This window comes from Azolla caroliniana, unplaced genomic scaffold, assembly GCF_043228905.1.
Source record: "Azolla caroliniana isolate FFs.n. ecotype wild unplaced genomic scaffold, voAzoCaro1.0.p SCAF_6, whole genome shotgun sequence".
Lineage (NCBI taxonomy): Eukaryota > Viridiplantae > Streptophyta > Polypodiopsida > Salviniales > Salviniaceae > Azolla > Azolla caroliniana.
The window spans coordinates 19756365-19770068 of NW_028230441.1; the positions used below are offsets into that span (position 1 = coordinate 19756365).

Sequence of the window (13704 nt, forward strand, 5' to 3'; positions counted from 1 at the left end):
AAATAAAATGAGATAAAAAAACAAATTTCCATATTGTTGTTTTTTTTTAATGAGTCGGTAAATAAATAAATAAATAATAATAATAAATTTATTTCTTTTTGGAAAATCTGGGAAAGCAACAAATTCGAGACCGGACGGATATTTCTATTTTCTGTTTTTTTTGTTTTTCGTAGTTATTTTATTTTCTGATTTTCTATTTTGTTTTCTTTTATTTTTCTTCTTCTTCTTACTTCTTCTTCTTCTTCACATGGAAAAGCTTCATCCGCCATAGCCTCCCCTCTCAGAGAAGACGACCACTTCCTTCTTCTTCTTCTTCTTCCTTCTTCTTCCTTCATCAAGACAGTAATCTGAATCCCCACACCATCGCTCCCTTCTCCTTCTTCTTCTTCTTCTTCTCCTTCTTCCTTCTTCTTCCTTCTTCAAGACAGTAATCTGAATCCCTACACCATCGCTCCCTTCTCCTTCTCCTTCTGCGTCTTCTCCGTGCCTGTCATCTGAAACACGCTTCGCCATCGCTTGCTTCTTCTCTCGTTAGATTCTTCATCCCCGTGACAGTAATCTGTGAAAATACTGCACTATCGCTCCGCCTCCTTCCTGATCTGTTGACACTGAATGTTTGGCTAATTTGTTTCTTCCCTTTAATTTCCCACTCCTCCTTTCTTTTTGCCTGTTCATTCCTGTCTGTTCCATCGCTAGCTTCTCCATAAACTGGACGGCTCTACGAAGAAGAATCGGACGTGCTTCTCCTTTCCTCCTCCTCCTTCGTCTTCGTTGCAGCTATCTGTATCCGCCATCGCAGCTTCTCCTTTTCTGTGTTTCTTTTTGTCTTTGTAATTTCTTGAAAGTTCTCCAAAACTAATTCCCGACACACAAACTATACTGTATTATATAATCCCTGCAGCCATGCCTGGCCTTATCCACCAAATCCGCCCCTTCACAGATCAGAGAGAAGCTTCTTCTCTAGCCAAACCAAAACCTAATGTATTTCCTCATCGTGTGAATATGTCCTCTAACAATCACCACAGGCTTCCTCTTCTTCCTTATGATCAAGAAATCCCCACTAAACCTCCACCTTCGGCTACTCGTGTTCCTATCAGAGGATCCTCGGGTGTTCTCCATGCTAACGCCCCATATCCGCCTCAGAACGGAGATTTATTGCAAAAGTCGTCAATGGTTAATAATCTTCCCTATGGCGTTCACGAGAGGCTGACAACACTTGCTACACATGCTTCTTCTGCCTGTGGCTATGGAAGTAGTGGCAGCTTGCATAATGAACCTAGTTCTGTTTGCCTTGCAGCCATGGTGGATGAGTTCATGGAGAGCGAGAATATATATGGTGCTTGCAAGCAGAGTGACTATGGACATCATTTTATGATCAGTAGTGATCATAATGGCATGAACAGTAGTACCACGATGAAAGATCGTATAATTGACGAAGATGTTCTGGACAGAAACTTGAGCATGGAAACATCGGGCCTATTTCAATCGCTGCAGGTTTGTGAGAGATTAAGCTTTAATTTTTGTTTAGTTGTTTGACTAAGGACGTGTTTTGGTTTGATATTTTACTACTAAAACCTCAAATCAAGCATTTAGATTGATGATGAAGCTTCATTTTGATGCTGATGCTAAGAAATCTTGAAATGGCGTCTCTTCTAAGATTGAATAAAAAATATAAAGGCTTGGTGGTGGTGGTGGTGTTAAGAAGATAGATTTGTCCCGTATGTATTGTCTAAAGCTTGATGAAGCTTTAGCTAGATGATAAAGGCATCCTCATCCTAGTTCTTATATTTTCCCTGAAAATTTCATGTCCAAAGCTTAACGTAATGATGGGAGTATACCTGTTGTCTTTTCAAGAAGAGGGTTTTGCCTCAGCATTTCTTGTCTAAAGGTCGCCATGTTTTCATAAGAGAGTGTTTTGCCTTGTCATGTCCAGGCTAAAGGTTAATATTTTGCAGATCTATATTAAAAAAGTCTCCTTCAGAAGGTCCTTTTTTCCTCGGCATTATCTCGATCAAGTTGAATCAGTACTATCTTGTTGTTTAGTTAGGAATCCCTTTTTGCCTAGCCCGAATCTTGAGCTCCTACATCAGTAAGTCCATATTATGGCTTTAGAGTGTACTGCTAAAAGTGTCTGCTCTAGTTTACAGTAATATCTCCTTGTGCATTTTACTTTCAAATATGTCGCTTAAAGATCAAACTTTATAGTAGATTGGTAAGATATTACTCCTGAATAGTGAAGAAGATGTTTTCAAATTTGTATTTCAGGGATTGGTTCTTCAGGCTTCCTCAGATGAGGCGGAAACACTGTTATTGAAGGATGTGGAGAAGATTTTGAAATCTCTTTCAGCACAAGGGCCTGGACTGACAGCTTGTGATAGAGATGGACGGAGAAATGCAAACCTTGCTCATGGATGCATGAAGAGGATCGTGATAAGTCATCTTCAGAAGCTTGGGTACAATGCAGCAATCTGCAAGAGTAGATGGGATCATTCAGGTGCCCTATCTGCAGGTATGAATAATAATAATCTGCTGCTATACCACATGACAGAATAAGAACTAAAGAAAAAATCTAAAATATTACTTTCTTTTGATTCCCCAAACAACTAGACAAAGAGCGATGAATTAAGTATAATCGGTCAATTAGCACATTTTATTAAGATAGAGCTGGACGATTTGACCATCCCATTGCTCAGAGAACACATGTGATTGCTCTTTCAATTGTGTTAAGCAAGTGTAACAAAAACTCACTAGGCTTTTAGGGATATAGACTAAAGCACTGTTATTATTAGGGTTTAGTGTTTCCTTCAAGAACCACACTACGCTTTCTTTGTCTTTAAAATATTAAGTTTTCTGGCCGAGGTTGAATTGCTTAATATGTTATTGGAGGGTGTTTAACATAGTTGTATGTAATTCTTTTCATTCAGGTGACTATGAATATATCGATGTTTTGTTGCTCACGAATCCGCAGTATAGTAAGTCAAAGCAGTCTTTGAGGCTTATTGTGGATATAGATTTTCAAGCACAGTTTGAAATCGCTCGTCCAACAGAGGATTTTTCTATGATTTGGCAACTTCTCCCTCCAATTTTTGTAGGGAAGCCAGATAAGCTTCAACGCATAATAGTTCTCATGTCAGAAGCTACCAAGAAATCCCTAAGAGTGGAAGGATTGCATCTCCCACCTTGGAGAAAACTAAGTTATATGAAAGCGAAATGGTTCTCATCATATAAAAGAACCCTGAACTGCAACATCAGCTCTATTCAGCCTTGCAAACAGGGAGAATTTATACTTAATGGTTTCAAAAACTCAACTAAATATACTAATGAGTCAGAGATGCTATACCATGGAATAGATCCCATGCAGTCTACAGTTAACAATGTACTTACTAACAGCAATCACATGGATAAACGAACAAGCAATAAGATAACTGGTTTGGTAACCGAGCGGAAGCATGTGAACAACAATATCACACCTATGAAACAAAACAAGGATCAGATAACTGTCTTGGCATCAGATTGGCAGCTTCCAGCCATAGCCAAGAAAAGCTTGGATCCTAGTTCAAGGTCAAAGCAGGGCGGTAAAGTCACTGGATTAGTTTCACTAATGTTGCAGAGCCGTGGCGAATCAGCTCATGGTATCATGGCAGGTGCATCGTAAGAAGATGGATATATTGACGGAAAAACATCAATATATATGCCTCTTAACACAGTTGTCTTTTGGCCATTAGATCACATATAAAGGTAGCCATAACCAGATCATAAGGTAACCAATCAAGGACAATTATGTTTTGGGAGTTTTTGAGATTGCAAGGACTAGGAAAGGCTGATTATTCTCTAAATGTGATATGATCAAGAGAGAATAACTAAACAAAATAGAAAAGCTAAAATGCTGGTCCTCTCAATATTTGGTAATCTCAGGATTGTATACTGTGTGCGTGTGTGAGTGTATAGATAGTATATAAATACAAATACATAGATAGATAAAATACTTACCTACTACTGAATAGTGGAGGAGTTATATATACAAAAGGTGCGAATTCTGCCCGTGGTTCTTTCATTACATTCAAGGGTCCTCTTTAACTTATGTACAGAGGACACTGAGATTTCCCTAGGTTTTTCGAGGATGGGAGTATTTGTTATTTCTCTTTTATGGTTCAGTTTTGTATGAAAATCATAATGGAATTCCAAGGTTCAGTTTTGTTGATGAATGTAGCATTTTTGAATGTTTTGATCACATCAATAAGCGCTATCTATCTTTATATTGTCAACGCAATAATATATGTCTTCATTGGATCGTGCGTGTTTGTCAACACAATATGTTTACTATTTCAAAAATCTAGATCTGGCATTTGCAAGTGGACAAGGAGAGTCAATGTCTTGAACTGTGCAGTGGTTTAAATCTCCAAAAGGCAATCTTTGAAAGCAAGTTGGTTGCATTTTTTGTTCCTATGGTAAGTTTCTGTTTTCTTGTCCGAAAAGGTTTTCTTACCAGTCGAAGAGTTTGGGTTCTTTAATGAATGGTATGGAATTTACTAGTCAACCGACCCCCTAATCCGGAAAAAATAAGCTGATTTCGTTGATGGACCATGAAAGTGTTAAAAGAGTGCGATGAAATGCAAGGTGCATAAAGATCGGTTATCCAGTAATTCCTTCTTTTGAAAGGTAAGAAAACCTGAGGGGCGAGAAATTCTCCAACCGGAAAACCTCGTCGTCTTATCTGTAGATCTCCTTAATTAATAACGATAAAATCAATGGCTATATTTTATATCATTACAATCTGATTGTTCGATCATCTACGAACTTTTGGATCTCTAGCGTTTGAGAGTGAAATCTGTGTGCAAGGAAGAAGAGAATGGAGGAGAGGCACATAATGAAAAGACCTTAGAACTCACTTGAGGAAGAAGCTAAAGCAAGAGGAGATGAAAGGGATGAGAAGATGTCCTTAGAGAGAAGGTAACACCTTAGTGGGAAAAGGAGAACCAAAGGGATGAGAAGATGTCCTTAGAGAGAAGGTAACACCTTAGTAGGAAAAGGAGAACCAACACTGTAGTACCAACCAATGAATTTGCCATTGTGGGCAAAAGTTGATGTAACTAGGTAGCTTCAAAGTCAAAGTCCTTAATTCGTGTTTTTGGATATTGAGGAACCAAAAATCCGAGTTGAGAGGTGTGACAAATGTTTTACGTATGGCTCGAAGCAAAGTCAATAAAAAATCCAATTTCTATATCTTGCAGGTCCTAGTATCCTTGAACAAGTATTCTAGATAAAAACATCTTCTTCCTTGTCGGTGAATAAACTTAATAAGAGTTGTTATATCATGGATTATGCAAACGAAAAGAGAAACAAAAAGTATTTTCTTCGAGAGATTGAGATGCACAAATATTCATGGGTTTTGCTGATCTCCTTGTGAACCATATTGTTTATGAATACTCCGCAATGCTTCATTTAATTATTCTACACCACCAAAATTTTATTGTTATGCTTGGTTTTCTATTTGCACAAGTGCCATGCCTAGCCATTGTCTAGCTTTTCTAACAACTTGTTGATTGGTTGGCACCCTCAACTTCATGGGAATGTCATTACAAACCTAGTGCCAAGTTGCCATGAACTAATTAGAGACAAAAACATTATTTTCAAGTTCATTGGATTCATTTCTATGTGCAATTACTTTCAACTGGACGAAAAGGTCATATATTGTCTCATAAATTGAATTATCCAACAATCAGTGCACTTTGCAAGTAGCACTAATCTCTTGAACTTTCATTCATAATGATATTAGAAAGAATTTGGCATTGTTGTAGATCAGGGCAAGAATTTGACTAGTGTCATGCTCGTCAAAGGCCATTTTGGTAGTAAAAAACACATATAATAAAAATGCTTGTCAAGTGACATATAAAGTTTAAATTTCCATTTTCATGTGAAAGGCCCCTACAAATAATGCATGTCAAATGACATGATAAAATTCTATTTTCCATGTCATATATATTATATATACATATGTCACTTATGAAGTGTGTATAATAATATATTTATACTATATGTTTTTTTTCCATAAAAGTATGTGTTTTTTATCACACGTTTAAAATAATATCATCATGATGTAATAATGATATATATTCTCAAATATTTATTCTTTACTAATAATATTAGTTAAAATTTGATTGAAATTTTAAACAATAACCTTTATTAAATACTTTAAGAATGTAAACTCTAGGTTTGATTTTAATGTTTGAAGTTTTAAGTTAAATCTAAATTTTTTTACTTAACCATTTTTTCATACTTATTAGTAAAAACATTAACACGATATTTATTTTATGTATTTCATTAACTTTGTGCGGTAGTTATGTTTATTTGTGCATCTTTGTGTACTTTCTATAGTAATGAAATGTATAACAATGAAATGTCATATAGAGCTTTTCATTATTAAAATTTGTATGTCAAATGACATGTTAGTTTTTGCACTCTCATGTCATATGACATGCATCTTTAAAAAATGCCCGTCAAAAAACTTTAATACTAACCCGTCAAATTCAAGCCCTGGTTGTAGAATACTTAGCATACTATACGTGTAGAATGCGTATGCTAAATATTCTATCTACAAGTATTCTAACTTCTTTTTTTTAAACTTAGATTACGTACTTTACAAATAAAATACGTTAAATACTTAGAATACTTATACATGTAAAATACGTTAAATACTTCTTAAATTGTAAGGTTTACTTTTCAAAAAAATAAATTTAAAATTTAAAACTTTTTTGAGATGTTAAATACTTGTTAAATACGCAGAATACGTCAAATACATCAAAATTATAAAATGGCAGTTCTAAAACATAGAATACGTGTAGAATACTTCAGAGTATTCTAAAACGTATTCTAAACGTAGAATACGTGTTGTTAACAACTATGGAATCTGGTTGCAAAATGAATTTCTAAACAAGGTAATAAATTTTGTTTTGGAAAGTTTGCTCCAACCTCTAGAGCAAACATGGGCCATAGTGAGAGATTGAGCTCTTTTTATCATAGATTCATTTGAAAATTTCTAGTTGGACCAAACATTTCCTTTAGGGAATGTTTACATTGTGAACTAAGGTAATAAATATATGCATATATTTAATTACATAATTAGTAAATACTACAATAAAACAATTAGCCCTTATTTCGGCACATAGATGTTAAAAATATCTCATCCACATCCGAGAGGTTGGAGATATTGAATTGGAACATATACATAAATGCCATAAGCTCATGATAAGTTTATGAATAGTTACATGGATTTATTCAAAATTTTCTAGTTGGACCAAACATTTACTTTTAGCCCATTATTTTGGCAAATAAATCTCAAACATCTCAAACTCTCAACTAGGCTCCAATGTTTCATTTAAAGAGAAGAATCCTACTCATCCCTCAAGTGGGTTCCTAGGTTACACTTAGATCACATTTATGTGTTACCAAAGGGAGATGAAGCCTCCTCATCCCTCAAGTGAGTTCGTACGTTACACTTAGATCATGTTTACACGGTTCACAGTTCAAGGATGTCTTGAGGGAAAAACCTTGATGCTTTTTGAAATATTACATGACGCTTCCATAAACTTGTCTACCAGTCCTTGCATGCTTGTTGCTTTTCTCAAGTAAATTTCATACACCCGTTGCATATCAAATGAGCCATTGTAAAAGATTAAAGACCATGCAATTATTTTGGACATGTATAGAATAGAATCCTTCAAGAAAATCCAAACTATTTGAAACATGTTGCTTTTCTTGAATAAACTTCTTGCACCAATTTGCATATCAAATGAGCCATTGTATAATATTAAAGACAGAAACAATTATTCTGCAGATGTAGAGAAGAATCATTCAAGCATCTAAACTATTATAGACATGCCAAGAATCATCACATCTCTAACAATCTAAAAGCAAATGTCACACGCAATTCTATGGAATTTCATGTAATCTCAAGACAAGAATATTTTGTAATACACCACTTGCCAATTTAAAATATTTATTTGACAAACAAATTTATTAAAATACATCTAAGCAATTATTCAACCACGTTTTGTATACTATAGTCCAGATGATTGTTGCCACATTCATAAGCTTCAACTTTAACAAATACTAGATATTTTCTACAATAACAAAGCTCAATGCTTTCATTGATTCTGTGCCACACAAACTATGTATGTCAGACAGCTAAAGTTTCCTGACATACCACATATTGGAACTAAGGACCATTGCCACTTGCTAACCCATTGATTTGATTTACAGTCTACGATGTTTTCCTTGTCAATACTGATTAAAAACCTTAAGCACGTTATACTCAAAACGATGGGCCAAAATGCTTTTGTTTAATCATGAGTGCATGGATACAGAAGAGCATTCTCATTGTTTAATTTTACACAACTAAGATATTATTACACCTTACAAATAAATGAGATCAAGAACAACAAGGGGCTGAATGGGAGGATTGTAATCCTTTTGAACAATAGATGATTACAAGACTCCATTCCGCAATAATTTGAATCGACATCCATCATGTGTCAATTTTTGCCCTCCATAAAGTTTTCTAACAGTTCTGGTGCATAGCGCTTGGCAAGTATATCCAGTTTCTCTAAAAACTGTCTAGTTCTATTTTCACCAAGCTGTTTTGTCATTTGTTTCCATCGAAACAAAGTGATGTTTCCAGATCTGAAAAGATTAATAGTTTTATGCTTTACTCATTTAAGTGATTTACAGTATTAATCAATTATCATGGCAAGTGTAAATCAATTAAGTGATTTACAGTATTAACCCTAAACCCTAAATCTTTCATCTGGAGGAAAAACACACATACCTATGATGTAAGATATTATCCCAATCAACTTCCTCTTCAGCACAAGCTCCAGATTCTAGTAAACTGCATTAGAGTACATATTAAACATTAGTAAACATTACGAATTGTTAACTGCAGGTTAAGAGAATGCACAATACACCTTTTCACCAAAAGAAAGTCGTCTTCATTATCCCAGATACCTTCATTTACCATTGACGAACACAATTGATAGTACCTATAATCAAAATTGTCTCCATAAGTTGCTCATTATTCAGTCCAGGGCAAGGATTTAAAACAAAAAATCCATTTATCTAACCATTTCCCGCAACATGCACCATGACTATGATTCCCAATATCATCAGCAATTTTTTCCCAGCTAATATCATCTCGCAGCTGCAAATGGCAAATTTTAGTAACATGTACAATTAGTAACTAATTGAGACTGGTATCATGGGCCTACAATGCGGCGATCACTCTTGTTCTGTTGTTCTATATTCAGTAAGGCTTTAATTCGAAAGCATTTATGCACTTGTTCTGACAGCTTCTGCAATTCTTCCTGTGTCCATTTGCCTACAGTAAACATAGAAGACAGCTAGAATAAATTACATGCCATGTAATCAGATTAAAGTGGGTTCAGAGAGAAATAAAGAACATCTCCCTCAAAAGATTCAAATAACAGCTCATTATTTTAGGTCTTTTGCAATCTCATTATGGCCTTGAGAGATAAGATCATGCAATTCATCCAAACATATATTTTATTTGTCTTTGCCATAATATTGACTCAAAATAGAGTGTTCCATCAAGTTTTAAATTATTAAAAATAATGAGACAGTAACATCCTACATAGCTTACAACTTGTTTTGGCTAATTTCAAAACTAAACTTTGGGTGGACAAGGAACTCCAATGAACATATGATATACCACAATGCCTTGCCAACAAAGACTTAAAATTTTTTAAATAGGTAAGTTCAGAGTGTATGTGACAGACGTGCTAAACGATCACATGCTACTGCAATCTAATAGTTAAGCTGAATCCTCAAAGCTATTGCACAACATGAAGAGCCAAGAGAAAAAAATAGCTGAATTTCCAAAGAGAAAAATTTTAACCTGACAAACTTGCAATGACAACACCTAATATGAAAAAAACACCGAAATAAAAAAAAAAACTCTTAAAATTTTATATTTCTTTCAAGACAAGCACAACCAATAGAAAAAATGTTGAAGCATCTGACTGAATGTTTAGAAACACTAAGAAGCATCAGTTGTAGTTTTTACATTTTGAGATAATTACCTGGCCCCTTTGCTCTTTTCAAAGTTCTCCATTTTTCTTTTATGCTCATGCGATCCCTACCCAACAATTGTGAAAATTCTTTCCACTTATGCCCACGTTCTCTTTGCAATCTTCACAAAATAAATCAGATGTCAGAATATTACTAGAAATTAAATTCGATTGTCTATAGTATTATTCATCCTAAGACGCAGTCAAATTTTTAAATTGTTTATGTCAATATACATGTTGATAAACATGTGTTATTTATGTTATTTGGCTGATGTGGAAAGAGAGAGAGAGAGAGAGAGAGAGAGAGAGAGAGAGAGAGTTGTTTGTTTCCATCTCACTTGGAATAGACTGAGTTCTCAATTCTTAAACATGTGTGAATATCTTACAATATATTTTCCAATCATTAGAATCCATGGCTAGTTGGAGTAAACGAGTTATTCACGCTTTGATAAATGAGTCAAAGGTGTGGTCATAGCACACACAGAAATGGAAAAGGAGGTAGTATAAGGAGAGACTCCAGAGAAGTTATATACTTCTGAATGCATTAGCTGTGGGGCTAGGAAGAAGAGAAGTAAAGCTATGTTTCCCATACGTATGAGTTCAGAATGACAGTCCATATGTTCCAACAGTTTTAATTCCACAAACATTTCAGACATTTTAGTGGTTTGGAAATCCCATTAAGGAAGCTTTTAGTCAACCAGCACACTAGAAATTTCTTACTCAACAAATAGTGTTGTGAGCATTGAAATGGCACTTAAGAGGAACAAGGTTCCCAATCGATGCACCATTTTCTCAAACCTAGAAAAAATCAATTAGCACAATAATGGTGAAATGATCCCACAAACCTCAAAAGGAGATCTTCTTCCTCTTTCGCCCAGCGCCCTAAGTGAGTTCCATCTTCTAAGAGTAAATGAGCACGATAACGGATGGCTTGCTGTGGGCGGTATGGTAGACATGTTCCTGTACAAGTCAACTTTATTGCATATGCAGCTTTATGTCTGAATAAACAAGCTTTTTAAATCTTACTTATGATACTCCAGCAATTCATGGCATCTTTGTGTTTTCTGCAATTCAAAACTTTCTGCAAACCATCATTTTTCTCCCAACCTTTTTCCTAGAGTCAAATCCAAGAGTCGATTTTAGTTGAGATCCATCTACAAGAACATGTGTGCAAGTTCTCCTATTCTACTGCCATACACTATAGTGTATAAACATATGCATGGCCAGACCAGTGTGTCAAATGCTATACATAGTGTGAACATTGGGGATAATCGTTTCTGTGAGACACAAATAGGAGAGGGAATGAAATGCTTCATGTTCAAGAAAAGGCCGTAATGGCATTCAGGACAGTAATACTCATCTAAAACATCACTGTAGCTCATTTTTTCGAGAATTTATTATGACTTCCTAAGTTATCACTTCATGCAATGTTATTTACTATGGACATTGCGATCAAGCATGGACAAGAACTCTCTGAAAACGAATATCTACTTCTCTCTGAGAGAGATGATGCATTCATCAAGAACAAATGCATTAGCAGGATGTTACTCTACTAATTTATGTACCTTGATGTAATCAAATACTGCCTTCTTGATTAATTCATCTTCTTCTGGAGCAAAGCGGGCACCCCAGATTTCTTCATCGTTATATTTCATGACAGAATCAACACCTTCCACATTGGAAACTCCAACATCACTTGGGACTTCATTCATTACTTGATCTTGAAAAGATACCCTTTTCTTCTTACTCTTAGCATTCTTCTTTGTGTCAGTGTCTCCACGAAGATTGCTCTTTGGCGTAGCATCAGAACTGCTATTATAAATATTTTCTCGATGTGAGTCTTCCCCATTTGCTAGCATTTCCAAAGTATTTCCTTTTCTCCTACTAGAACCATCCACCTCATCTTTCCTTTTATCCTTTGAGGCATCACTTTCTGCTTTTTGATGGGTAATATCCTCAGTAGTAAGAGAAATCCTTGAATCAAGTTGATTTCTTTTATGTTTCTTGGATTTCTTTTCCAACTTCGTAAAGCTACCTTGTGCTGTAGCTTCTTCACCATGGCCACAAACAATGTCATCATTCCCCTTCTCCTTCTTCTTTTCCTTCTTTCTTTTCTCATTCTTTTCATCTGAGGGATAATTATTTCCAATTGATGGAGCCACAGAAGACTTATCTAAATCCGAGAGAGCTGGTAGATCTTCTCCTTCACTCTTTCTTCTCTTTTTCTTCTTCCTTTCCTCTGATAGTTCGATCAAACTTCTTCCTTCACCTCGCTGTTCTGGTAGATCATGTAAGATTCCCTTTTATCTCATTCTTTCCATCTAAAGAATAATAATCATCTTCAAGTAAACAAGAGGGACTTACCTGCACTCGAAAAACCCAAAGTAGCCTTTTCATCGTCATCATCTTCCACTGCTTCTACTTTTTCTACATTTCTTCTCTTCTTTGTCTTCTTTTCTGTTATTACAACATTTGAAATTCCTTTTTCCCCTCGATTCTCTACTAGCTTATCTGAATCTGACAGAAAAGATGCATTTTCTTCTTCATTTGTTCCTCTTGTCTCTGTCTTCTTCCTCTTCTCGGCTGACACATCCGACAAAATGCTTTTCCCACCTCGCTGCTCTGCTAGATCATGCAAAACAAAATCCTTTCTGTAATCCTCCACACATCAGACTTACCTTCAAGCTATGGTGAATCAAAGAAGTTACCTGAAACTGATGGAAAATATGCATTCCCGTCTTCGTTCTTACATTTCTTCTCCTTCTTCTTCTTCTTCTTCTTATCTGGTATATCATTTGAAACATTTCCTTGACCTAGCTTCTCGGTAGAAACCTCCTCTGCGCTCTCCTCTTTCGTATTTTTCTCTTTCTCCTTCTTCTTCTTCTTCTGCTGCTTATCTTGCTTCATATCTTTCTCTTTCTCTTTCTCCTCCTCCTCCTCCTCCTTCTTCTTCTTCTTCTTCTCCTCCTCTTCCGCAGTATCCTTCTTCTTTTCCTTTTTCTTTTCCTCCATCTCCGCTGTATCCTTCTTCCTCTTCTTCTTCTTCTTCTTCTCCTCTTCCTCTTCCTTCAAATCTGCGTCGTTGCCCCGCTCTTTCCTCGCCATCGCCCCTGCGTTTCTATTGGAATTCTGCTAATCTCTTTCTGAAGGTTTAGAAGAAGAAGAAGAATTGCGCAAATTACAAAACTAGCCCCACGTTTTATGCTAATTCCCAACATACCCCTCATATTTCTGAAATTCCCAACATACCCCTCATATTTCTGAAATTCCCAAAATACCCTCCCGCCCCCCCCCCCTCTTTCTGAAGGTTTAGAAGAAGAAGAAGAATTGCGCAAATTACAAAACTAACCCCACATTTTATGCTAATTCCCAACATACCCCTCATATTTCTGAAATTCCCAAAATACCCTCCCGCCCCCCCCCCCCCCCCCCCCCAAGGGCCAACCTTTTTTCTTGTGGTGGACAAGATGTTTCATGGCTGGATTTCTTTCTTTCTTCCAGGAGCGTACGAACATAGATTTGTAGAGAGAACACACATGATTGTGGCTCAACGGACTTGATCAATCCAATCAAGGGAATGCTCTTGCCAACACCAACGATAATTCAATGACAGATCCATCCA

At 36.0% G+C, this 13704-nt stretch overlaps 2 protein-coding genes across 6 annotated transcripts; one reads left to right on the forward strand and one right to left on the reverse strand.

Annotated features, from left to right (window-relative positions):
• Positions 1-288: 288 nt before the first annotated feature.
• On the forward strand, positions 289-4201 carry LOC147863245 (uncharacterized). Its single transcript, XM_087321224.1, has 3 exons — positions 289-1494; positions 2266-2509; positions 2925-4201. Exons 1-3 carry the CDS (start codon positions 904-906, stop codon positions 3653-3655), a joined length of 1566 nt encoding a protein of 521 aa, XP_087177350.1. The 5' UTR covers positions 289-903; the 3' UTR covers positions 3656-4201.
• A 4119-nt stretch (positions 4202-8320) lies between these two features.
• LOC147863246 (uncharacterized) lies at positions 8321-13214 on the reverse strand. 5 transcript variants are annotated; one of them, XM_087321302.1, is made up of 11 exons: positions 12791-13214; positions 12447-12704; positions 11648-12360; positions 11109-11196; positions 10928-11042; positions 10095-10204; positions 9264-9373; positions 9120-9196; positions 8964-9038; positions 8825-8887; positions 8321-8679 (listed from the first exon to the last, which is right to left on the reverse strand). In XM_087321302.1, the coding sequence occupies exons 1-11, from the start codon at positions 13185-13187 to the stop codon at positions 8532-8534; spliced, it is 2154 nt and encodes a 717-aa protein (XP_087177428.1). In that variant the 5' UTR covers positions 13188-13214; the 3' UTR covers positions 8321-8531. The 5 variants fall into 5 exon arrangements, 4 of the variants coding, with proteins under 4 accessions (XP_087177428.1, XP_087177429.1, XP_087177431.1 ...); XM_087321303.1 differs by having other exon boundaries at positions 12453-12707; XM_087321305.1 differs by having other exon boundaries at positions 11648-12351; positions 12447-12707.
• Positions 13215-13704: the final 490 nt, after the last annotated feature.